Source organism: Gobius niger (genome assembly GCF_951799975.1).
Source record: "Gobius niger genome assembly, chromosome: 14".
NCBI lineage: Eukaryota > Metazoa > Chordata > Actinopteri > Gobiiformes > Gobiidae > Gobius > Gobius niger.
In genome coordinates, this window is record NC_136865.1 from 32841149 (window position 1) to 32865324 (window position 24176).

Below are 24176 nucleotides of genomic sequence, written 5' to 3' on the forward strand. Positions count from 1 at the left end.
TCAAACCAAAATGCTTTAACAGACGCAACAAGACCTGCCATCAGTTTTGTAGATCTTAGCTTTCAAATGAGGCCTGTAGGCTGTGAACCCAGTAAAGAAGCTTTTAGGTTTGGGTAAAGCCGACCTTGCTCCCATGGCAACAGGTCCGAGGTGACGGGACAGATAAAGAGCAGCTCAGACTCTTATGGACGTACGACATGCAGGGACCGTGACGTCGCCCGGCATGGGGCAGCCGGGGCCCCACCCTGGAGCCAGACCTGGGGTTGGGGCCCGAACGTGAGCGTCTGGTGGCCGGGTCTCTGCCCACGGGGCCCGGCCGGGCCCAGCCCGAAGGGACGACGTGGGCCCGCCCTCCTGTGGACTCACCACCCGCAGAGGGATCCGTAGGGGTCGGGTGCTAAGAGGACTGGGTGGCAGTCAGAGGCAGGTGCCTCGACGACCTGGTCCACATGCACAGCTTCTGGCGTTCGGGACATGGAACGTCACCTCGCTGGGGGGGAAGGAGTCGCGTCCCTACGCCTCCGGGTCGGGGACAGGTCTCTCACCGTTGTCTCGGCCTACGGGCCCAACATCGGTGCAGAGTACCCGGCCTTCTTGGAGTCCCTGGGAGGGGTACTAGATAGTGCTCCGACTGGGGACTCCATTGTTCTGCTGGGGGACTTCAACGCCCACGTGGGCAACGACAGTGAGACCTGGGAGGGAGTGATTGGGAGGAACGGCCTCCCCGATCTGAACCCGAGTGGTGTTCTGTTATTGGACTTCTGTGCTAGTCACGGTTTGTCCATAACGAACACCATGTTCGAGCACAAGGGTGTCCATAAGTGCACGTGGCACCAGGACACCCTAGGCAGGAGGTCGATGATCGACTTTGTAGTTGTGTCATCTGACCTCCGGCCGCGTGTCTCGGACACTCGGGTGAAGAGAGGGGCGGAGCTGTCAACCGATCACCACCTGGTGGTGAGCTGGATCCGCTGGCAGGGGAGGAAGCCGGTCAGACCTGGCAGGCCCAAGCGTGTTGTGAGGGTCTGCTGGGAACGTCTGGTGGATCCCTCTGTCAGTGGGGTCTTCAACTCCCACCTCCGGAAGAGCTTCACCCAGATTCCGGGGGAGGCTGGGGACATGGAGTCAGAGTGGACTCTGTTCTCCTCCTCCATTGTCGATGCGGCTGCTCGTAGTTGTGGCCGTAAGGTCTCTGGTGCCTGTCGCGGCGGCAATCCCCGAACCCGGTGGTGGCGCCCGGAAGTAAGGGATGCCGTCAAGCTGAAGAAGGAGTCCTACCTGGCCTTGTTGGCTTGTGGGACTCCTGAGGCAGCTGAGAGGTACCGGCAGGCTAAGCGTGCTGCAGCTCGTGCGGTCGCAGAGGCTAAAACTCGGGTCTGGGGGGGGGGGGGGTTTGGGGGGGGGTCAGAACCATGAGGCCGTCCTCCTGTGGACCCACCACCTGCAGGGGGCGCCATAGGGGCTGGTGCAGCTCCAACAGCCCCACGGCCCGGAAACAGACAAGTGGAAGAAAATGGATGGATGGATAGAATTGTGTAGAATTTTTACATTTCAAAGAAAGAGGCCGTCTCTGATGATGTGTACTTTGGACACCCCTGAACTGGACTTTAATTTAACATGACCTACACATTCATGAAAGCCCAGCCTAACGTCTGCTGCTAAAGTGTCTCGTCTCCGTCTTGAATCGCCTGTGTCTTTCCCGTAGATTATGACAGACCGATCCGTCTCTTTTAAAGCCACAGGAAGATGAACTCCAGCACTTTAAGAACGTTCACCACTTTGATTTGAGATCAGATGCAGGAGTTTCATCTGATTCTGAGACGTGATGAATGTGACGAAATCAAACTAAACTAAACTAAACTAACGGTCACATGACTCTCATCGCTGTAATGTTCATGGTTTTACAGTTTCTTTAGCAGCTAAAGCTCTTCCTGCTGCTTCTGATGTGTCCAAAATCACCTTGTCCAAAATCTCCTCCAAAATCACCTCCTCCAAAATCACCTCCTCCAAAATCACCTCCAAAATAACCTCCTCCAAAATCACCTCCTCCAAAATCACCTCCTCCGAAATCACCTCCAAAATCACCTCCTCCAAAATCACCTCCTCTAAAATCACCTCCTCCAAAATCACCTCCAAAATCACCTCCTCCAAAATCACCTCCTCTAAAATCACCTCCTCCAAAATCACCTCCAAAATCACCTCCTCCAAAATCACCTCCAAAATCACCTCCTCCAAAATCACCTCCTCCAAAATCACCTCCAAAATCACCTCCTCCAAAATCACCTCCTCCAAAATCACCTCCAAAATCACCTCCCCCGAAATCACCTCCTCCAAAATCACCTCCTCCAAAATCACCTCCTCCAAAATCACCTCCTCCGAAATCACCTCCTCCAAAATCACCTCCTCCAAAATAACCTCCTCCAAAATCACCTCCTCCGAAATCACCTCCAAAATCACCTCCTCCAAAATGACTATAGGAGTCTCAGAGACGGTCAGTCAAGGCCGTCTCTGAGACTCTCTCAGTGAGGTCAGTGCTTTAGTTAAAGTCGGTGTGAGGTCAGTTTAGTTAAAGTCAGAGACTGATCGTGACTGACCGTCTCTGAGACTATAGGAGTCTCAGAGACGGTCAGTCACGATCGTCTCCGTGAGGTCAGTTTCGTCAGAGTCAGAGGCTGATCGTGAATGACCGTCTCTGAGACTCCTATAGTCACAGAGACGGTCAGTCACGATCGTCTCTGTGACTATAGGAGTCTCAGAGACGGTCAGTCACGATCGTCTCCGTGAGGTCAGTTTAGTTAAAGTCAGAGACTGATCGTGACTGACTCCTATAGTCACAGAGACGGTCAGTCACGATCGTCTCCGTGAGGTCAGTTTCGTCAGAGTCAGAGGCTGATCGTGACTGACTGTCTCTGTGACGTCTCAGAGACGGTCAGTCACGATCGTCTCCGTGAGGTCAGTTTATTTAAAGTCAGAGGCTGATCGTGACTGACCGTCTCTGTGACTATAGGAGTCTTAGAGACGGTCAGTCACGATCGTCTCCGTGAGGTCAGTTTCGTCAGAGTCAGAGGCTGATCTTGGACACATGTTGCCACACGTTTCGCTCATAACCTCAGTAACTCTGTTCCTCTTCCTGCTTTCTAACCTAAACAAACACTTCCTGTGGGTGTGGCGGCGGTGGTGGTGGTGGCTCCTGATTGGTCGGCTGCAGAGGAGGAGGAAGTGATTGAACCTCTGGGCCGTAATGTTCCCTCAGTCCAACTGCCGTCCAACGTCTTCCAAAACTACGGCGAGGAGACGGTGGGAGAGGAGGACGACCCGTACCGGTACTACCAACCCAACTACCCGGCGCCGCAGCCCGTGGAGCAGCAGGACGCGCCCGCCGACCCGCGGGACGAGCGGCTGGGGGCGGGACGGCGGAGGCGAGCGGCGGAGTCGCTACGGAGGCGCCCGGCGGAGAACTGAGAGCGGAGACACGGGAGAGAGCAGGTCTGTGGGAAAACGCGAGCTTCTATCTAAGGCTTTACCACAATGGCTTCATCCAAATCGTCCGAGTCCCACCGGGGTTAGATCCTTCAAACCAGGACTAACCCGGGTCAGAACCGGACCTGGCCTGGGCCTGATCCTGGGCCTGATCCTGGGCCTGATCCTGGGCCTGATCCTGGGCCTGATCCTGAGCCTGATCCTGGGCCTGATCCTGGTGGACACACTGCCATTAGTTTCAGTCTGATCAGATTATTAGTCGTCACATCACAGACGTGGAGATGGTAAAATGGTCTCCTCCGTGCCAGGGTCAGCCTCACCGGCCTGGAGACTAGCTGGAGACTCGAGGCCAGTTTCCAGGTAGTCTGTGAAAACAAACAGGTTTCAGTGGAGTCTCTGCATGGTCTCTGAGAGGTCTACATGGTCTAAGCAGAGTCCACAGAGGTCTACATGATCTGAGCAGTTGTGTCTATTTGTTGTCTTCAACCTGTGAGACGTTTCTGTCGGATTCCAAAGAGAACTCAAAGAGAATCCATATGACTCAGGTCTCAGCGACATCGCAGGGACGTCACAGAAACGTCTCACAATCGAAACAACTACTAGAGACTGTGTAGACCTCTCAGAGACCATTTGGACTCGGCTGAAACTCAACCTGTTTTCACCGAGACTCGCCGTTTCTCCTGGGGACCAGCGGCAACTCTGGACTCCAACTCCGGACTCCAACTCCGGCCTCCAACTCCGGCCTCCAACTCCGGTCTCCAACTCCGGTCTCCAACTCCGGTCTCCAACTCCAGACTCCAACTCCGGTCTCCAACTCCGGTCTCCAACTCCGGTCTCCAACTCCGGTCTCCCACTCGTCTCCAGGCTGGTGAGATCAGGCCTTAAATCAGACCCTCCAGGATTCCCCATCAGCCGTTAGAACCTTTATGTTCTTTATTTGGCACTGAAGGTAAACCCAAAGTAAAGTGTTTAAGAGTCTTCAGTTTTAATCAGAAGAACCTTCCTGATGTTCCTCTCGTGGTCGATCAGAAGAACCTCCCTGATGTTCCTCTCGTGGTCGATCAGAAGAACCTTCCTGATGTTCCTCTCGTGGTCGATCAGAAGAACCTTCCTGATGTTCCTTTCGTGGTCAATCAGAAGAACCTTCCTGATGTTCCTCTCGTGGTCAATCAGAAGAACCTTCCTGATGTTCCTCTCGTGGTCGATCAGAAGAACCTTCCTGATGTTCCTCTCGTGGTCGATCAGAAGAACCTTCCTGATGTTCCTCTCGTGGTCGATCAGAAGAACCTTCCTGATGTTCCTCTCGTGGTCGATCAGAAGAACCTTCCTGATGTTCCTCTCGTGGTCGATCAGAAGAACCTTCTCGTGGTTTCTGACTCCGCTTCTTAAATTCCCGTTTCTTTGAGCCGCGTTTTCCCACAAACCCGCCCGTCTCCGCGAGCTGCCTTCTCATTGGTCGGCTCCCGCGTCAGTCAAAGTGCCTAAAGGACCTGAGGGGGCGGGGCTTTCTGCAGCTGTAAATCCAGCTGCTGTGGAGGGCGGGGTCAGATCGAATGATGTCCATATTAGTGATTTTTAAATATTTGTATCAGTATTTTGAATTTGTGTTTGTTTTGTTCACCTGCAGAGACTGAACCTCCACCAGAGTCTTTAAAGTTATTAAGTGATGATGATCCATGTGGAGCTTCAGTGTGTTCCTCTAGCAAAGGTTTTCAACGCCGTCGACTGGACTGGGTTGTGTCAGGACCATAAAAGTCGTGATAAAGGCCTTAAAAAACACAGGAAAAAAAGCATTAACTTAGATTAAACTGGCATAAAGTCATGAAAAACACCAACGGCATAATGGAAGTGGGCGGAAAGTTCAGAAAGTTTAAAGGTTTTTATCTGTTTATCTTTCATTAACCCCTTAACTCCCGCCTGAACTGAGCACATTTTCGAAAACAAAGATGGAAATGTGACAAAAAAGTGATGAAAAGTTGATGGAAAAGTGGCAAAAATGTCACAAGAAATTGACAGAAAAAATGTGACAAAAATGTGGCAAAAAATTGATGAAAAATTGACCAAAAACATGCCAAAAAAATGACAAAAATGTGATACAAATTTGACACATTTTTGACAAATTTTTGACAAGAAAATGAAGAAAAATTGATGGAAAATTGGCAAAAATGTCACAAGAAATTGAAAAAAATTGATGAAAAAATGACAAAAATTTGACAAAAAATGGAAAAAAAAAATTACAAAAATGTGACAAAAAATGGAAAAAATGTGATACAAATGTGACAAAAAAACCAAAAAAATTACAAAAAAATTACAAAAAAATGACCAAAAAATAACTAAAAAATGTCACAAAAAATTACAAAAAATTGATAAAAAATTGACGAAAAAATGTGATGAAAATGTGATACAAATTTGACAATAAAATAACAAAAAATGTACCAAATAATAACAAAAAAAGGACAAAAAAATTACAAAAAATTTGATACAAATTTGACACATTTTTGACAATTTTTTGACAAGAAAATGAAGAAAAATTGATGGAAAAGTGGCAAAAATGAGACAAAAATTTGACAAAAATGTGACAAAAAATGACAAAAAATGGACAAAACAATGACAAAAAAATTATGGAAAAGTGGCAAAAATGTCACAAAAAATTGACCAAAAATTGATGAAAAAATGACAAAATGTGACAAAAAATAACAAAAATTTTATAAAAAATGTGACAAAAAAAACACAAAAAAAAATACAAAAAACAAACAAAAAAATGACCAAAAATTTGATGGAAAAGTGGCAAAAATGTCACAAGAAATTGACAAAAAATTGACGAAAAAATGTGATGAAAATGTGATACAAATTTGACAATAAAATAACAAAAAATATACCAAATAATAACAAAAAAATGGACGAAAAAATGACAAAAAATGACAAAAAATTGACAAAAAATTGACAAAAATGTGATACAAATTTACAAAAAAATGACCAGAAATGACGAAAAATTTATGGAAAAGTGGCAAAAATGTCACAAGAAATTGAAAAAAATTGACAAAGAAAATGGACAAAAAAATGTAAAAAATGTGACAAAAAATGACAAAAAATTTACAAAAAAAATGACCAAAAAGTTACACCCAAAAAAAAAATGATGGACAAAAGATCTGATGACGTGAGGAGAAAGATCCTCTCGGTTCAGGCGGGAGTTAAGAGGTTAAAGGACCGTTTTGTCCTGGGGCGACACGATGGCACAGTGGTTAGAGCCCGTGCTTGGGTCCTGGGTTCGATTCCCTCCTGATTTTTCCCCATTATTTCCTAATTTTCTCAAATTTTTTGCACATTTTCTCTCATTCTTGTCGACGACATATGGCCCTCCTCCCCCAGTGCATGCTGGGAAAACGCCCACCTGTCGAACAGCCCGGCCCAGACGACGGCGTTGAAACCTTTACTCTATAAATAACTCCTCTCCTCTGCTGGAGTCCTGCTTGTGTAAAAACCCCTGCATGTTTCTGTTTGTTTTATTAGTTTATAAAGTGTTAATAACGTCATGTTTAACAGAAGATTTAGATTCGATTCTTTGTATTTTCTTCTTCAGCTCAAACGAAAACAGAAGTAACTTATTTTTGTCCGATTTAAATAAAGCTGGAGTTCCAACATCTGCCTCTGGGTGGTGCTATAACTGTGTCCATCATGTCTTAAAGTAAATACAAAATAAAACAAGAGCAGAGAGTTAGAGCCAGGGTGAAGTTGGAAGTGACCGGGCTCCTCCTCGGGCACAAAGACCAGACGGATCAACTCGTCTGAGCTCAGGTAAGAACTGATCTCAGTCTGGAAAAGCTGTGAACTGTTGCTTTAACCCCTTAACTCCCACCTGAACCGAGCACATTTTCTCCAGTTTGGCTTTACCCCAATCCAAAAGCTTCTGGAAAAAAGGCGACCAAACTGAGACGAAAACAAGGATGGAAATGTGAGAAAAAAGTGAGAAAACATTGATGAAAAAGAGGCAAAAATGTCACAAGAAATTGACAAAAAATGACCATAAAAATGACAAAAATTTGAGAAAAATTTGACAAAAAATTGACGAAAAAATGACCAAAATGTGACAAAATGTTACAAAAAAAATACAAAAACATGATATAAATTTTACAAAAAAAAGACAAAAAAAAGACAAAGACAAACAAATAACCAAAATAATGACAAAAATGTAACAAAAACTTGACAAAAAATTACTAAAAAATTGACAAAAAAATTACAAAAAATGTTACAAAATGTGACAAAAAAAGACAAAAAAATGATGAAAAAGTGGCAAAAATGTTACAAAAAAAATACAAAAATATGATAAAAATTTGACAAAAAAAGACACACAAAAAAGACAAAAAAAAATGACAAAAATGTGATAGAAAAAATGACAAAAAAGTTACAAAAATTAGTTGAATACCCAACAAAAAAATGATGGAGAAAAAAAAGGAGGAAAAAGATCCTCTCAGTTCAGGCGGGAGTTAAGAGGTTAAACAGGATTGTAGCCCCGACACCTGACGTATAAAGTAAAGTTTCCACGTTGTTTAGCAGAGCCTCATTCTGCCCATTCATGAATTTGTGCATGAAATATTCTGAATATACAGTAAAAACATTTACATATTAGCTTATATATGGGGCCCAAGATAAGACGCGACATTAAAAAACACAAACATACATTAATACATTAGTAACCGAGGAAACATTACCTTTAACATAACCTAACTAACCTAACCTACTCTAAACTAAAACTACCCTACCTTACTTTTACTACCTTAGGAATGTATCAATTAAAAAGGGTGCACACTATATACTCACACACATTAGTACATAATCAGACACAAGCTACTTTAGTCTTTTTTATTTTATTTATTTATTTTATTTATTTGAGAAATTGACAAATTTCTAAAATTAAATTTATTGTATTTTCTTAGAAGCTCAATGTTTAATTTCTTTTTAAAAATGGCCAAAGATGTTGCAGTTTTAATGTCAGTGTTCAGATTGTTCCGCCACATTAAGACTCTCGTTTTTCCCTTTAAGAGGGTTTTATGTCCCACATCAGCGTCCTTATGTGGCCACTCTGAGAGGCTCCTGGTCCAGACCCTGGGCCCCTGGTCCAGACCCTGGGCCCCTGGGCTCCTGGTCCAGACCCTGGGCCCCTGGTCCAGACCCTGGGCCCCTGGGCTCCTGGTCCAGACCCTGGGCTCCTGGTCCAGACCCTGGTCCAGACCCTGGGCCCCGGCCCCTGTGAGCCCGTTGGATAATGGAGAGAGATATAATGTGAGGTCCAGGTAAACGAGGTCCAAACAAACGCACAATAAAACCAAAACGCTTTAACAGACGCAACAAGACCTGCCATCCGTTTTGTAGGTCTTAGCTTTCAAATGAGGCCTGTAGGCTGTGAACCCAGTAAAGAAGCTTTTAGGTTTGGGTAAAGCCGATTTGTCTCCCATGGCAACAGGTCCGAGGTGACGGGACAGATAAAGAGCAGCTCAGACTCTTATGGACGTACAACATGTCGCCCGGCATGGGGCAGCCGGGGCCCCACCCTGGAGCCAGACCTGGGGTTGGGGCCCGAACGAGAGCGTCTGGTGGCCGGGCCTTTGCCCATGGGGCCCGGCCGGGTACAGCCCGAAGGGACGACGTGGGCCCGCCCTCCAGGAGCCTGAGCTTGTGCGGGAGGTTGTGCTGGGGGGGAGGAGCCTGAGCTTGTGCGGGAGGTTGAGAGATACCGACTAGATATAGTCGGGCTCACCTCCACGCACAGCTTGGGTTCCGGATCCCAACTCCTGGAGAGAGGCTGGACTCTCCATGTTTCTGGAGTTGCCCGCGGGGAGAGACGGCGGGCTGGGGTGGGTTTGCTCATATCCCCCCAGCTCATGTGTTGGAGTTCACCCCGGTGGACGAGAGGGTCGCGTCCCTACGCCTTCGGGTTGGGGACAGGTCTCTCACCGTTGTCTCGGCCTACGGGCCCAACATCGGTGCAGAGTACCCGGCCTTCTTGGAGTCCCTGGGAGGGGTACTAGATAGTGCTCCGACTGGGGACTCCATTGTTCTGCTGGGGGACTTCAACGCCCACGTGGGTAACGACAGTGAGACCTGGGAGGGAGTGATTGGGAGGAACGGCCTCCCCGATCTGAACCCGAGTGGTGTTCTGTTATTGGACTTCTGTGCTAGTCGCAGTTTGTCCATAACGAACACCATGTTCAAGCACAAGGGTGTCCATAAGTGCACGTGGCACCAGGACACCCTAGGCAGGAGGTCGATGATCGACTTTGTAGTTGTGTCGTCTGACCTCCGGCCGCGTGTCTCGGACACTCGGGTGAAGAGAGGGGCTGAGCTGTCAACTGATCACCACCTGGTGGTGAGCTGGATCCGCTGGCAGGGGAGGAAGCCGGTCAGACCTGGCAGGCCCAAGCGTGTTGTGAGGGTCTGCTGGGAACGTCTGGCGGATCCCTCTGTCAACGGGGTCTTCAACTCCCACCTCCGAAGAGCTTCACCCAGATTCCGGGGGAGGCGGGGGACATGGAGTCCGAGTGGACTCTGTTCTCTTCCTCCATTGTCGATGCGGCTGCTCGTAGTTGTGGCCGTAAGGTCTCTGGTGCCTGTCGCGGCGGCAATCCCCGAACCCGGTGGTGGCGCCCGGAAGTAAGGGATGCCGTCAAGCTGAAGAAGGAGTCCTACCTGGCCTTGTTGGCTTGTGGGACTCCGGAGGCAGCTGAGAGGTACCGGCAGGCCAAGCGTGCTGCGGCTCGGGCGGTCGCGGAGGCAAAAACTCGGGTCTGGGAGGAGTTCGGGGAGGCCATGGAGGAAGACTATCGGTCGGCCTCGAAGAAATTCTGGCAAACCATCCGGCGCCTCAGGAGGGGGAAGCAGTGCTTCACCAACACTGTGTACAGTGCGGGTGGGGGGCTGCTGACCTCGACTGGGGATGTCGTCGGACGGTGGAAGGAGTACTTCGAGGACCTCCTCAATCCCGTCGTCACGTCTTCCAATGAGGAAGCAGAGGCTGGGGACTCGGAGGTGGGCTCGCCCATCACCGGGGCTGAAGTCACCGAGGTGGTGAGAAAGCTCCTCGGTGGCTCCGGGGGTGGATGAGATTCGCCCTGAGTACCTTAAGTCTCTGGATGTTGTAGGACTGTCTTGGCTGACACGTCTCTGCAACATCGCGTGGCGGTCGGGGACAGTGCCCCTGGATGGGCAGACCGGGGTGGTGGTCCCTCTCTTTAAGAAGGGGGACCGGAGGGTGTGTTCCAATTACAGAGGAATCACCCTCCTTAGCCTCCCCGGTAAGGTCTACTCCAGGATGCTGGAGAGGAGGATCCGGCCGATAGTTGAACCTCGGATCCAGGAGGAACAATGCGGTTTTCGTCCTGGTCGTGGCACACTGGACCAGCTCTATACCCTTCATCGGGTACTCGAGGGTTCGTGGGAGTTCGCCCAACCAGTCCACATGTGTCCCTCGTGGTGCCCTGTGGGGGGTGCTCCGGGAGTATGGGGTCCGGGGCCCTCTGCTAAGGGCTGTCCGTTCCCTGTATGAGCAGCAGGAGCTTGGTTCATTGCTGGCAGTAAGTCAGACCTGTTCCCGGTGCATGTTGGTCTCCTCAGGGCTGCCCTTTGTCACCAGTTCTGTTCATTACCTTTATGGACAGACGGGGCCGGAGGGTGTCCAGTTTGGGAGCCTCAGGATCTCGTCTCTGCTGTTTGCAGCTGCTCTGGGGCGGTTTGCAGCCGAGTGTGTAGCGGCCGGGATGAGGATCAGCACCTCCAAATCTGAGGCCCTGGTTCTCCTTCCCCTCTTCAGGTCGGTGGGGAGTCCTTACCTCAGGTGGAGGAGTTCAAGTATCTCGGGGTCTTGTTCTCAGTGAGGGACGGATGGAGCGTGAGATGGACAGACGGATCGGTGCGGCGTCAGCAGTGATGCGGTCGCTGTATCGGTCTGTCGTGGTGAAGAGGGAGCTGAGTCGGGGCAAAGCTCTCGATTTACCGATCGATCTACGTTCCCGCCCTCACCTATGGTCATGTGATCCTCACCTATGGTCATGTGATCCTCACCTATGGTCATGTGATCCTCACCTATGGTCATGTGATCCTCACCTATGGTCATGTGATCCTCAACTATGGTCATGTGATCCTCACCTATGGTCATGTGATCCTCACCTATGGTCATGTGATCCTCAACTATGGTCATGTGATCCTCACCTATGGTCATGTGATCCTCACCTATGGTCATGTGATCCTCAACTATGGTCATGTGATCCTCACCTATGGTCATGTGATCCTCAACTATGGTCATGTGATCCTCACCTATGGTCATGTGATCCTCACCTATGGTCATGTGATCCTCACCTATGGTCATGTGATCCTCAACTATGGTCATGTGATCCTCACCTATGGTCATGTGATCCTCACCTATGGTCATGTGATCCTCACCTATGGTCATGTGATCCTCACCTATGGTCATGTGATCCTCAACTATGGTCATGTGATCCTCACCTATGGTCATGTGATCCTCAACTATGGTCATGTGATCCTCACCTATGGTCATGTGATCCTCACCTATGGTCATGTGATCCTCACCTATGGTCATGTGATCCTCAACTATGGTCATGTGATCCTCACCTATGGTCATGTGATCCTCACCTATGGTCATGTGATCCTCACCTATGGTCATGTGATCCTCACCTATGGTCATGTGATCCTCACCTATGGTCATGTGATCCTCACCTATGGTCGTGAGATTTGGGTCATGACCGAAAGGACAAGATCGCGAATACAAGCGGCCGAAATGAGTTTCCTTCTCAGAGCCGATCTGGAGTAAATGCGTTTCTGTTCTGACTGAGGTTCAGTGAAGCTTGTATCGAGCTCCCCCGAGGCCTCAGACCTGCTCAGACCTCACACACTCGGAAACACTCTGTCACCTGAGGCAGGGCTTAGATCTGCACCTGGGACGCTCTTATTTTGAAAACATGACACTCAGAAATGTTTTCAAAATAAGACCCGCACAATCTGAGACGGAGAAATGTCCCGGGTTTGAGTGAAGTGACAGAAACCAGAGCAGCTGCTGACACTCAACAGATACTACTAATACTTCTACTACTACTACTACTACTACTACTACTACTACTACTAATACTACTACTACTACTACTACTATTACCATTACCACTACTACCACTACTACTACTGCTACTACTACTACTGCAGAGTCCAGAGTCAGTGAAGTGACAGAAACCAGAGCAGCTGCTGACACTCAACAGATACTAATACTTCTACTGCTACTACTACTACTGCGACTGCTACTGCTACTTCTACTACTACTACTACTGCTACTGCTACTACTACTACTACTGCTACTGCTACTTCTACTACTAATACTAATGCTACGAATACTAATACTACTAATACTGCAGAATCCAGAGTCAGTGAAGTGACAGAAACCAGAGCAGCTGCTGACACTCAACAGATACTACTGCTACTTTTACTACTACTACTACTACTACTACTACTATTACTACTACTACTTCTACTGGTACTACTACTACTGCTACTACTACTGCTACTACAACTACTAATTCTACTACGACTACTAATACTACTAATACTGCAGAATCCAGAGTCAGTGAAGTGACAGAAACCAGAGCAGCTGCTGACAACATATACTACTAATACTTCTACTGCTACTACTACTACTACTAATACTACTACTACTACTAATACTAATACTAATACTACTTCTACTACTACTTCTACTACTACTGCTATAACTACTGCTATACTTGTACTAACACTGCAGAGTGCAGGGTCAGTGAGGTCACAGAGATGAGAGACGCTGGTACTGGACACACAAGGACTCTTCACATCAGACAAGAGGGGAGGGGGGGGGCAGAGGTGGGGGGAGGGGGGGGGGGGGAGAGGGGGGGGTGCGGGTCACATTGCAGTATTGGGTGACGCTGACGTCCTTTAATGCAATGTCACATTTTTGCTGCAGAGAAAGAAAACAGAACAATAATGTGAGCACGACCTCCTTTATAACATGAGGTTCATCTGCAGTGGAGAGACATGTGTGTGTGGGGTGGGGGGTGTTTGTCTCTGGACCAAAGGCAAAGAAAAAATGTGTTTAAGAAAATGGGGCAAAAATCTGTATAAATTGAGTAAAAAGTTTGAAAAAATAGCACAAGAAAAAGTGGGTGAAAAAAAAACAAAATGGGGGAAAACAGGGAAAATATTAGTGATAAAAATGATCAAATAACTAGGGGAAGAAAATTGGGAGAAGATGAGAAAAATTTGGGAAAAAAATGTTTTTTTGGGGGGAGAAAAAATAGAAAACTAGGAGAAAGAAAATATATTTCAGGTAAACCAAGTCAGTCCCTATAATGTTGTCCCTGGACCAACGGCATCAAAACAGGAGGGAAATTGTGGCAAAAATAAAGAAAAATTGTGTTTAAGAAAATGGCGCAAAAAATCTGTATAAACTGAGTAAAAAGTTTGAAAAAAATGTGGGTGAAAAAAATAAAATGGGGGAAAATATTAGTGATAAAAATGATCAAATAATATTTTTTTCTAAATCTCTCCTAAAAACGCACCTTTTTTTCTCTGGCGTTTAACGCACATTGATGTTACTGTTGTTGTTGTACTTTTTTCCTCATATTTTTTACTGTAAATATTTGTATCTGTTTCTGTGTGCGGCACTTTGGCCACTGTACAATTCTTAAAGTGCTTTATAAATAAAGTTGGTCTGGTAATTAGGGGAAGAAAGTTGGGAAAACATGAAAAAAGAATGTTTTTTTGGGGGAGAAAAAATAGAAATTAGGGGGAAAAGAATGTGTTTGAGCTGAACCAAGTCACTCCCTGTAATATTGTCCCTGGACCAACGGCATCAAAACAGGAGGGAAACTGGGAGAAATTGTGGCAAAAAATAAAGAAAAATTGTGTTTAAGTAAATGGCGCAAAAATCTGTATAAATTGAGTAAAAAGTTTGAAAAAAAAATATGGGTGAAAAAAAATAAAAAATATATTATTAATTAAAATGATCAAATAATTAGGGAGAACATGAAAAAAAATTTGAAAAAAAAAAAAAATTGGAGAAAAATAATGTGTTTAAGCTGAACCAAGTCACTCCCTATAATACTGTCCCTGGACCAACGGCATCAAAACAGGAGGGAAACTGTGGCAAAAATAAAGAAAAAATGTCAAATAAATGGGTCAAAAATCTGTATAAATTGAGTAAAAAGTTTGAAAAAATTGCCAAAAAAAATGGGGATGAAAAAAAAAAAACATTATTCATAAAAATGATCAAATAAATAGGGGAAGAAAATTGGGAGAACATGAAAGAAAAAATAGAAAAAAAAAAAATTTGGAGGAAAAAAAATCAAGATTTTTTGGGGGGAGAAAAAAAAAGAAAAAAAAATGTGTTTGAGCTGAACCAAGTCAGTCCCTATAATATTGTCCCTGGACCAACGGCATCAAAACAGGAGGGAAACTGTGGCAAAAAACCTCCCAAAAAATGGCTGAATTGGATCAAATCTGCCAAACTCCAGCTAAAATGGGGAACACTTTGGATAAAACTGTCCATTTGAGCTGAAACAAGCCCGTCACTCGTGAGGTCAGCGCTCCCCAGCCCCGCCCCCTGCAGACAGAGCGCGCGCCCCCAGCCCCCGCTCACACGCGCCTCTCTCGCGCCTCTCTCGCGCTCCCCCGCACGCACGGACCCGGACCTTCATTCTCTCTCCACCTTCATCAGCGGCGATGCGCAACTGAGGAACCCGGAGAACATGAGGCTCCAGCGGACAAACCAGGTACGCGCGGACACCGCAGACCCAGACCCGGCCCGGCCCCGGCTCTGGCCCGGGTTATGGCCCGCTTCAGAGCCGCTTTAGTCCGGGTTTAATCAGGAGGACAGGTATCGACCCGCGGACTGCACTTTGACTCTGGACAGTAGAACATTAGGACAGTGTAAACACGAGGACACTGTACTCTGGGAACGTGCGTCACTCCCGCACTAACGCCACTAAAGCGCGGACAGAAACCGTGCCTCGCGCTCCGTGGGCTTCACTGTCGCTCCGTTTATCCGTTTGTGCCGTTTTCTTTAATCTCAGCTGTTTTTAGGACCTTTTGAGCGCTTCCTCTGCGGCTCCTGTTTGTTTAAAGCAGAGGTGTTTTCATATTGACATGTGCGGCATGAAGGGCCACAGAGCGACCTCTTCACCCCCGCCTCAGCCGAGCACGTTCAGGCTGGCTTTACCCCAATCTAAAAGCTTGGAAAAAGGGAGGAAAACGACGCAAACATGCAGCGACAGTGTGGCTGTTGTTGCCCTCTCTCTCTTTTAGATTTGGGTAAAGCTGAACTGGATAAAAAGTGCTCAGTTCAGGCGAGGGTTGAAACATTTCCTCTTTATTCAGAATGTTTGTCTCGATCTAAATATTAGTTTTGAGGTTTTAATTGTGTGGAAAAGTGAACATTAGAGTAAAAAGCAGCATCTACGGCGGTGTGAGCCTGAGGGCCACATCTGGCCCCCGGGCCGCACTTTGGGCCCCCTGGAGCCCCCTTGTCATTTGGAGCCCTTTCCCAAGAGCACCTGCTCAAACCAAAGTCAGTCCTTCTGCTGTTTTTACTCAATATAACAAGTATCGATGCTTAAAGTGAACTATTTCAAAACAGCAGAAGAATCTGTGGGGCTTTAAAGGTCAACAACAAGTTACTTAAACACTTCAATATAGGGCGGCTCGATTATTGAAAAAATAATAATCACGATTATTTTTGTCATAATTGAAATCACGATTATTCAAACGATTATTTGTTGCCTTTAAAAAAAATCCATCAAAAAGTGACAAAAATCCATCAAAAAAGTGACAAAAATCCTTCAAAAAAAGACAAAAATCCATCAAAAAAGTGACAAAAATCCATCAAAAAAAAGACAAAAATCCAGCAAAAAAGTGACAAAAATCCAGCAAAAAAGTGACAAAAATCCATAAAAAAAAGTGACAAAAATCCATAAAAAAAGTGACAAAAATCCATCAAAAAAGTGACAAAAATCCATCAAAAAAAGTGACAAAAATCCATCAAAAAAGTGACAAAAATCCATCAAAAAAGTGACAAAAATCCCAAAACTAGAAAAAAAAATGTGGAAAAAAAAAATTCAAAAAAAAAAAATTGGAAAAAAAAAAAAATATTGAAAAAAAAATGTATAATCGATTTTTTGTGATTATGCTAATTTTGTAATCGTTTACTGTTGTAATCGAAATCGTAATCGAATTTCGATTAATTGCACAGCCCTACTTTAACATATTCTTTATTAGTGATGACAGCTTTAAAAAGGTCTCATGTTTATGTATTATTGGTTTATTTGTTCAGTGCATGTTCATGAACATACATGGGTCTCATGCAGGTAAACGAGCCACACCGGATTATAGCCTCGGGATAATTTCCATCCGTCGTCCCCCATGTGCTCTTTCACACACACTCTCACACACTCCTGTACTTCTATGTTAGTGAGGACTCTCATAGACATTACCCAGACCCAGACCCTAAGGTCAGGGCCATTAACCCTCAAACAGTTGTTCTAATAAGTGAGGACCACCCAAAATGTCCTCACTCTGTTGGTTAAAAACTCAAACAGGTCCTCACAATGTCGTAAGTACAAGAACACACACACACACTCTCATTCATCCTATACTTGTATCACATGTCACAGTTTCAGAAATGTAGCTGTTACACTGAGTTACTTCTCAGAAGGGCTGCAACTAACGATGATTCTTTACAACGAATCGCTTGGCTGTGAATGTTCATCACATAAAGCTAAAGTGGCGTCGCTTGAGGACGTGTTGATGGAGTAAAGTTAAAGGGAAGTTTGTTGGAGGCTCTTATTGATAATTCTGCTTCTGATTGGACGAGACACAAACCGATACAGACACTTAATGAGATAAACAAAGTAGGTTTTCATCAAAAATACTGCATTTTCATTAGGGCTGAAACAACTAATCGATTAATCGACAACTAATCGATTACTAAAATAGTTGTCAACTATTTCAGTAATCGATTAATCGTTTTCTAGTAAACACAGACTAAAGTAGAGCAAAAAACACATGAAAATTATGTATTTTGTATGAAAACCTACTTTGTTTTTTAAAGTGAGGGTCTGCAGTGTTTTGTACATTGTAAATTTCATAAATATCTGTCTTTGCCTCGTCCAATCAGAAGCAGAATTAGCACAAAGAGCCTCCGACAAACGTTTACTTTAAGTTTACTCCATCAACACGTCCTCAAGCGGCGTCACTTTAGCTTTTTGTGATAAAAAAATGGAAAAAATACAATTTCCATGCACCTTTCACAGCCAAGCGATTAATCGATTAATCGTAAAAATAATCGGTAGATTAATCGATTACCAAAATAATCGTTAGTTGCAGCCCTAATTTTCATGTTATCTTTGCTCCGAGTCTGTGTGAACCAGAAAACGATTCATCGATGACTGTTTCAGTAACGGACTAGTCGTGTCAGCCTTACTTCTCACTTACTTTTGGCAAAATATAAAGTGTAAATAGGAATAACGTGTTTCCTTTTCCTTCTCTTTCCCCACTCTTCCTGTATTTTGTGTCTTATATCCTTAGTTACTGGACAAAGTCGTGTTTGTGGAACTCTTTGTACGTTTCACTTTGCTCAAAAGTCATTAAAGTCATTGCATTGGTTTCAAACTAGATCCTCTCAGTGACAAGGCTCACCGGATTATTTTTCCATTTCCTGTTTCCTGTGACTTTGCAGCATTAGAGACGGAGTAACTAAAGGAAACATCATGAGTAACTGTTATCATGAAACCAAGTAACAAACCGAAGGCACTGATGTTCCTTTGACCCCGCTTTGCCCTGGGTTGGTTTGATCTGGCCCTGGACTCAGAAGCTCAGATGTTTGGTCCTCGGTGTGAAGGTGTGAGGAGGAGGAGAAGCTGCAGGTTCTGGTTTTGCTTGATGAGAAAAGCCCTGAAAACAAATCTCCCGTTTGTGCCGCTCGTGTCGTAATAAGTTACAGAAGTTCATGTGGAGCGTTTGGAGCTGAGCCCAGAGTTTCACAATAAAAGTCGGACTCGGGAGGAAAACCGTCTGAGGTGAAACGAGGGAAGGATTATTTATGTGTTCAGCTCGTTTTGGTCACTCGTGTTGAAAAAGAACAGAAGGAAAAGAACACGTGTGTGCGCTGTAACATACATGTAGTATCGTGTGAAGGATGGGCGGGTGTGTTTGAGAGTGTGTGTGAGAGTGAGTTTGAGAGTGTGTTTGAGAGTGAGTTTGAGAGTGTGTTTGAGAGTGAGTTTGAGAGTGTGTTTGAGAGTGTGTTTGAGAGTGTGTTTGAGAGTGAGTTTGAGAGTGTGTTTGAGAGTGTGTTTAAGAGTGTGTTTGAGAGTGAGTTTGAGAGTGTGTTTGAGAGTGAGTTTGAAGAGTGAGTTTGAAGAGTGAGTTTGAGAGTGAGTTTGAAGAGTGAGTTTGAGAGTGAGTTTGAGAGTGAGTTTGAGAGTGAGTTTGAGAGTGAGTTTCAGAGTGAGTTTGAAGAGTGAGTTTGAGAGTGTGTTTGAGAGTGAGTTTGAGAGTGTGTTTGAGAGTGTGTTTGAGAGTGTGTTTGAAGAGTGAGTTTGAGAGTGTGTTTGAGAGTGAGTTTGAGAGTGAGTTTGAGAGTGTGTTTGAGAGTGTGTTTGAGAGTGTGTTTAAGAGTGAGTTTGAGAGTGAGTTTGAGAGTGTGTTTGAGAGTGTGTTTGAGAGTGTGTTTGAGAGTGAGTTTGAGAGTGAGTTTGAGAGTGTGTTTGAGAGTGTGTTTGAGAGTGAGTTTGAGAGTGAGTTTGAGAGTGTGTTTGAGAGTGTGTTTGAGAGTGTGTTTGAGAGTGTGTTTGAGAGTGAGTTTGAGAGTGAGTTTGAGAGTGTGTTTGAGAGTGTGTTTGAAGAGTGAGTTTGAGAGTGAGTTTGAGAGTCAGTTTGAGAGTGAGTTTGAGAGTGAGTTTGAGAGTGTGTTTGAGAGTGTGTTTGAGAGTGTGTTTGAGAGTGTGTTTGAGAGTGTGTGTGAGAGTGAGTTTGAAGAGTGTGTTTGAGAGTGAGTTTGAGAGTGTGTTTGAGAGTGTGTTTGAGAGTGAGTTTGAGAGTGTGTTTGAGAGTGTGTTTGAGGGTGAGTTTGAGAGTGAGTTTGAGAGTGAGTTTGAGAGTGTGTTTGAGAGTGTTTGAAGAGTGAGTTTGAGAGTGAGTTTGAGAGTGTGTTTGAGAGTGTGTTTGAGAGTGTGTTTGAGAGTGTGTTTGAAGAGTGTGTTTGAGAGTGTGTTTGAGAGTGTGTTTGAGAGTGAGTTTGAGGGTGAGTTTGAGAGTGAGTTTGAGAGTGAGTTTGAGAGTGTGTTTGAGAGTGTTTGAAGAGTGAGTTTGAGAGTGAGTTTGAGAGTGAGTTTGAGAGTGAGTTTGAGAGTGTGTTTGAGAGTGTGTTTGAGAGTGAGTTTGAGAGTGTGTTTGAGAGTGTGTTTGAGGGTGAGTTTGAGAGTGAGTTTGAGAGTGAGTTTGAGAGTGAGTTTGAGAGTGAGTTTGAGAGTGAGTTTGAGAGTGAGTTTGAGAGTGTGTTTGAGAGTGTGTTTGAAGAGTGAGTTTGAGGGTGAGTTTGAGAGTGAGTTTGAGAGTGTGTTTGAGAGTGTTTGAAGAGTGAGTTTGAGAGTGTGTTTGAGAGTGTGTTTGAGAGTGAGTTTGAGGGTGAGTTTGAGAGTGTTTGAAGAGTGTGTTTGAGAGTGTGTTTGAGAGTGTGTTTGAGAGTGAGTTTGAGGGTGAGTTTGAGAGTGAGTTTGAGAGTGAGTTTGAGAGTGTGTTTGAGAGTGTTTGAAGAGTGAGTTTGAGAGTGAGTTTGAGAGTGAGTTTGAGAGTGAGTTTGAGAGTGTGTTTGAGAGTGTGTTTGAGAGTGAGTTTGAGAGTGTGTTTGAGAGTGTGTTTGAGGGTGAGTTTGAGAGTGAGTTTGAGAGTGAGTTTGAGAGTGAGTTTGAGAGTGAGTTTGAGAGTGAGTTTGAGAGTGAGTTTGAGAGTGTGTTTGAGAGTGTGTTTGAGAGTGAGTTTGAGAGTGTGTTTGAGAGTGTGTTTGAGAGAGTGTTTGAGAGTGAGTTTGAGAGTGTGTTTGAGAGTGTGTTTGAGAGTGTGTTTGAGAGTGAGTTTGAGAGTGAGTTTGAGAGTGTGTTTGAGAGTGTGTTTGAAGAGTGAGTTTGAGAGTGAGTTTGAGAGTGTGTTTGAGAGTGTGTTTGAGAGTGAGTTTAAAGAGTGTGTTTGAGAGTGTGTTTGAGAGTGTGTTTGAGAGTGTGTTTGAGAGTGAGTTTGAGAGTGTGTTTGAGAGTGAGTTTGAGAGTGAGTTTGAGAGTGAGTTTGAGAGTGTGTTTGAGAGTGTGTTTGAGAGTGAGTTTGAAGAGTGAGTTTGAGAGTGTGTTTGAGAGTGAGTTTGAAGAGTGTGTTGAGAGTGAGTTTGAGAGTGAGTTTGAGAGTGAGTTTGAGAGTGAGTTTGAAGAGTGTGTTTGAGAGTGAGTTTGAGAGTGTGTTTGAGAGTGTGTTTGAGAGTGTGTTTGAGAGTGAGTTTGAGAGTGAGTTTGAAGAGTGTGTTTGAGAGTGTGTTTGAAGAGTGAGTTTGAGAGTGAGTTTGAGAGTGTGTTTGAGAGTGTGTTTGAGAGTGAGTTTGAGAGTGTGTTTGAGAGTGAGTTTGAGAGTGCGTTTGAGAGTGATTTTGAGAGTGAGTTTGAAGAGTGTGTTTGAGAGTGTGTTTGAGAGTGTGTTTGAGAGTGTGTTTGAAGAGTGAGTTTGAGAGTGTGTTTGAGAGTGTGTGTGAGAGTGTGTTTGAGAGTGAGTTTGAGAGTGTGTTTGAAGAGTGAGTTTGAGAGTGTGTTTGAGAGTGAGTTTGAGAGTGTGTTTGAGAGTGTGTTTGAGAGTGAGTTTGAGAGTGAGTTTGAGAGTGTGTTTGAGAGTGAGTTTGAGAGTGAGTTTGAGAGTGTGTTTGAAGAGTGTGTTTGAGAGTGTGTTTGAGAGTGTGTTTGAGAGTGTGTTTGAGAGTGTGTTTGAGAGTGTGTTTGAGAGTGAGTTTGAAGAGTGTGTTTGAGAGTGTGTTTGAGAGTGTGTGTGAGAGTGTGTTTGAGAGTGAGTTTGAAGAGTGTGTTTGAGAGTGAGTTTGAGAGTGTGTTTGAGAGTGTGTTTGAGAGTGTGTGTGAGAGTGTGTTTGAGAGTGAGTTTGAAGAGTGTGTTTGAGAGTGAGTTTGAAGAGTGAGTTTGAGAGTGAGTTTGAGAGTGTGTTTGAGAGTGTGTTTGAGAGTGAGTTTGAAGAGTGTGTTTGAGAGTGTGTTTGAGAGTGTGTTTGAGAGTGTGTTTGAGAGTGAGTTTGAGAGTGAGTTTGAAGAGTGTGTTTGAAGAGTGAGTTTGAGAGTGTGTTTGAGAGTGTGTTTGAGAGTGAGTTTGAAGAGTGTGTTTGAGAGTGAGTTTGAGAGTGTGTTTGAGAGTGAGTTTGAGAGTGAGTTTGAGAGTGTGTTTGAAGAGTGTGTTTGAGAGTGTGTTTGAAGAGTGAGTTTGAGAGTGTGTTTGAGAGTGTGTTTGAGAGTGAGTTTGAGAGTGTGTTTGAGAGTGAGTTTGAGAGTGAGTTTGAGAGTGAGTTTGAGAGTGTGATTGAGAGTGTGTTTGAAGAGTGAGTTTGAGAGTGTGTTTGAGAGTGTGTTTGAGAGTGAGTTTGAGAGTGTGTTTGAGAGTGAGTTTGAGAGTGAGTTTGAGAGTGAGTTTGAGAGTGTGTTTGAGAGTGTGTTTGAGAGTGTGTTTGAAGAGTGAGTTTGAGAGTGTGTTTGAGAGTGTGTGTGAGAGTGTGTTTGAGAGTGAGTTTGAGAGTGTGTTTGAAGAGTGAGTTTGAGAGTGTGTTTGAGAGTGAGTTTGAGAGTGTGTTTGAGAGTGTGTTTGAGAGTGAGTTTGAGAGTGAGTTTGAGAGTGTGTTTGAGAGTGAGTTTGAGAGTGAGTTTGAGAGTGTGTTTGAAGAGTGTGTTTGAGAGTGTGTTTGAGAGTGTGTTTGAGAGTGTGTTTGAGAGTGTGTTTGAGAGTGTGTTTGAGAGTGAGTTTGAAGAGTGTGTTTGAGAGTGTGTTTGAGAGTGTGTGTGAGAGTGTGTTTGAGAGTGAGTTTGAAGAGTGTGTTTGAGAGTGAGTTTGAGAGTGTGTTTGAGAGTGTGTTTTGAGAGTGTGTGTGAGAGTGTGTTTGAGAGTGAGTTTGAAGAGTGTGTTTGAGAGTGAGTTTGAGAGTGAGTCTGAGAGTGAGTTTGAGAGTGAGTTTGAAGAGTGTGTTTGAGAGTGAGTTTGAGAGTGTGTTTGAGAGTGAGTTTGAAGAGGTGTGTTTGAGAGTGAGTTTGAGAGTGTGTTTGAGAGTGAGTTTGAAGAGTGTGTTTGAGAGTGAGTTTGAGAGTGTGTTTGAGAGTGAGTTTGAAGAGTGTGTTTGAGAGTGAGTTTGAGAGTGAGTCTGAGAGTGAGTGTGAGAGTGAGTTTGAGAGTGAGTCTGAGAGTGAGTTTGAGAGTGAGTGTGAGAGTGTGTTTGAAGAGTGTGTTTGAGAGTGTGTTTGAGAGTGTGTTTGAGAGTGTGTTTGAGAGTGAGTTTGAGAGTGTGTTTGAAGAGTGAGTTTGAGAGTGTGTTTGAAGAGTGAGTTTGAGAGTGAGTTTGAGAGTGTGTTTGAGAGTGTGTTTGAGAGTGAGTTTGAAGAGTGTGTTTGAGAGTGTGTTTGAGAGTGTGTTTGAGAGTGTGTTTGAGAGTGAGTTTGAGAGTGAGTTTGAAGAGTGTGTTTGAAGAGTGAGTTTGAGAGTGTGTTTGAGAGTGTGTTTGAGAGTGAGTTTGAAGAGTGTGTTTGAGAGTGAGTTTGAGAGGTGTTTGAGAGTGAGTTTGAGAGTGAGTTTGAGAGTGTGTTTGAAGAGTGTGTTTGAGAGTGTGTTTGAAGAGTGAGTTTGAGAGTGTGTTTGAGAGTGTGTTTGAGAGTGTGTTTGAGAGTGAGTTTGAGAGTGTGTTTGAGAGTGTGTTTGAGAGTGTGTTTGAGAGTGTGTTTGAGAGTGAGTTTTGAGAGTGAGTTTGAGAGTGAGTTTGAGAGTGTGTTTGAGAGTGTGTTTGAGAGTGAGTTTGAGAGTGAGTTTGAGAGTGAGTTTGAGAGTGAGTTTGAGAGTGAGTTTTGAGAGTGAGTTTGAGAGTGAGTTTGAGAGTGAGTTTGAGAGTGAGTTTGAGAGTGTGTTTGAGAGTGTGTTTGAGAGTATGTTTGAGAGTGTGTTTGAGAGTGTGTTTGAAGAGTGAGTTTGAGAGTGAGTTTGAGAGTGTGTTTGAGAGTGTGTTTGAGAGTGTGTTTGAGAGTGTGTTTGAGAGTGTGTTTGAGAGTGTGTTTGAGAGTGAGTTTGAGAGTGAGTTTGAGAGTGTGTTTGAGAGTGTGTTTGAGAGTGTGTTTGAGAGTGAGTTTGAGAGTGAGTTTGAGAGTGTGTTTGAAGAGTGTGTTTGAGAGTGTGTTTGAGAGTGTGTTTGAGAGTGTGTTTGAGAGTGTGTTTTGAGAGTGTGTTTGAGAGTGTGTTTGAGAGTGAGTTTGAGAGTGAGTTTGAGAGTGTGTTTGAGAGTGTGTTTGAGAGTGTGTTTGAGAGTGTGTTTGACAGTGTGTTTGACAGTGTGTTTGAGAGTGTGTTTGAGTGTGAGTTTGAGAGTGTGTTTGAGTGTGAGTTTG

At 44.7% G+C, this 24176-nt stretch overlaps 2 protein-coding genes across 2 annotated transcripts in view; both read left to right on the forward strand.

Annotated features, from left to right (window-relative positions):
• The window catches only part of col14a1b (collagen, type XIV, alpha 1b), a gene marked incomplete at both ends in the record, with an annotated part of 152458 nt that extends 148996 nt beyond the window's left edge, over nt 1–3462 (forward strand). Inside the window, one exon of the mRNA XM_079570762.1 lies at nt 3209–3462. Within this exon, the coding sequence (XP_079426888.1) occupies nt 3209–3462 (254 nt within the window). The remainder of the gene's footprint in view (nt 1–3208) is intronic.
• An 11675-nt stretch (nt 3463–15137) lies between these two features.
• LOC306973770 (autotaxin-like) overlaps nt 15138–24176 on the forward strand; it is a 70996-nt gene continuing 61957 nt past the window's right edge. Inside the window, exon 1 of the mRNA XM_079570763.1 lies at nt 15138–15278. Coding sequence (XP_079426889.1) covers nt 15255–15278 — 24 coding nt within the window. The 5' untranslated portion in view covers nt 15138–15254. The remainder of the gene's footprint in view (nt 15279–24176) is intronic.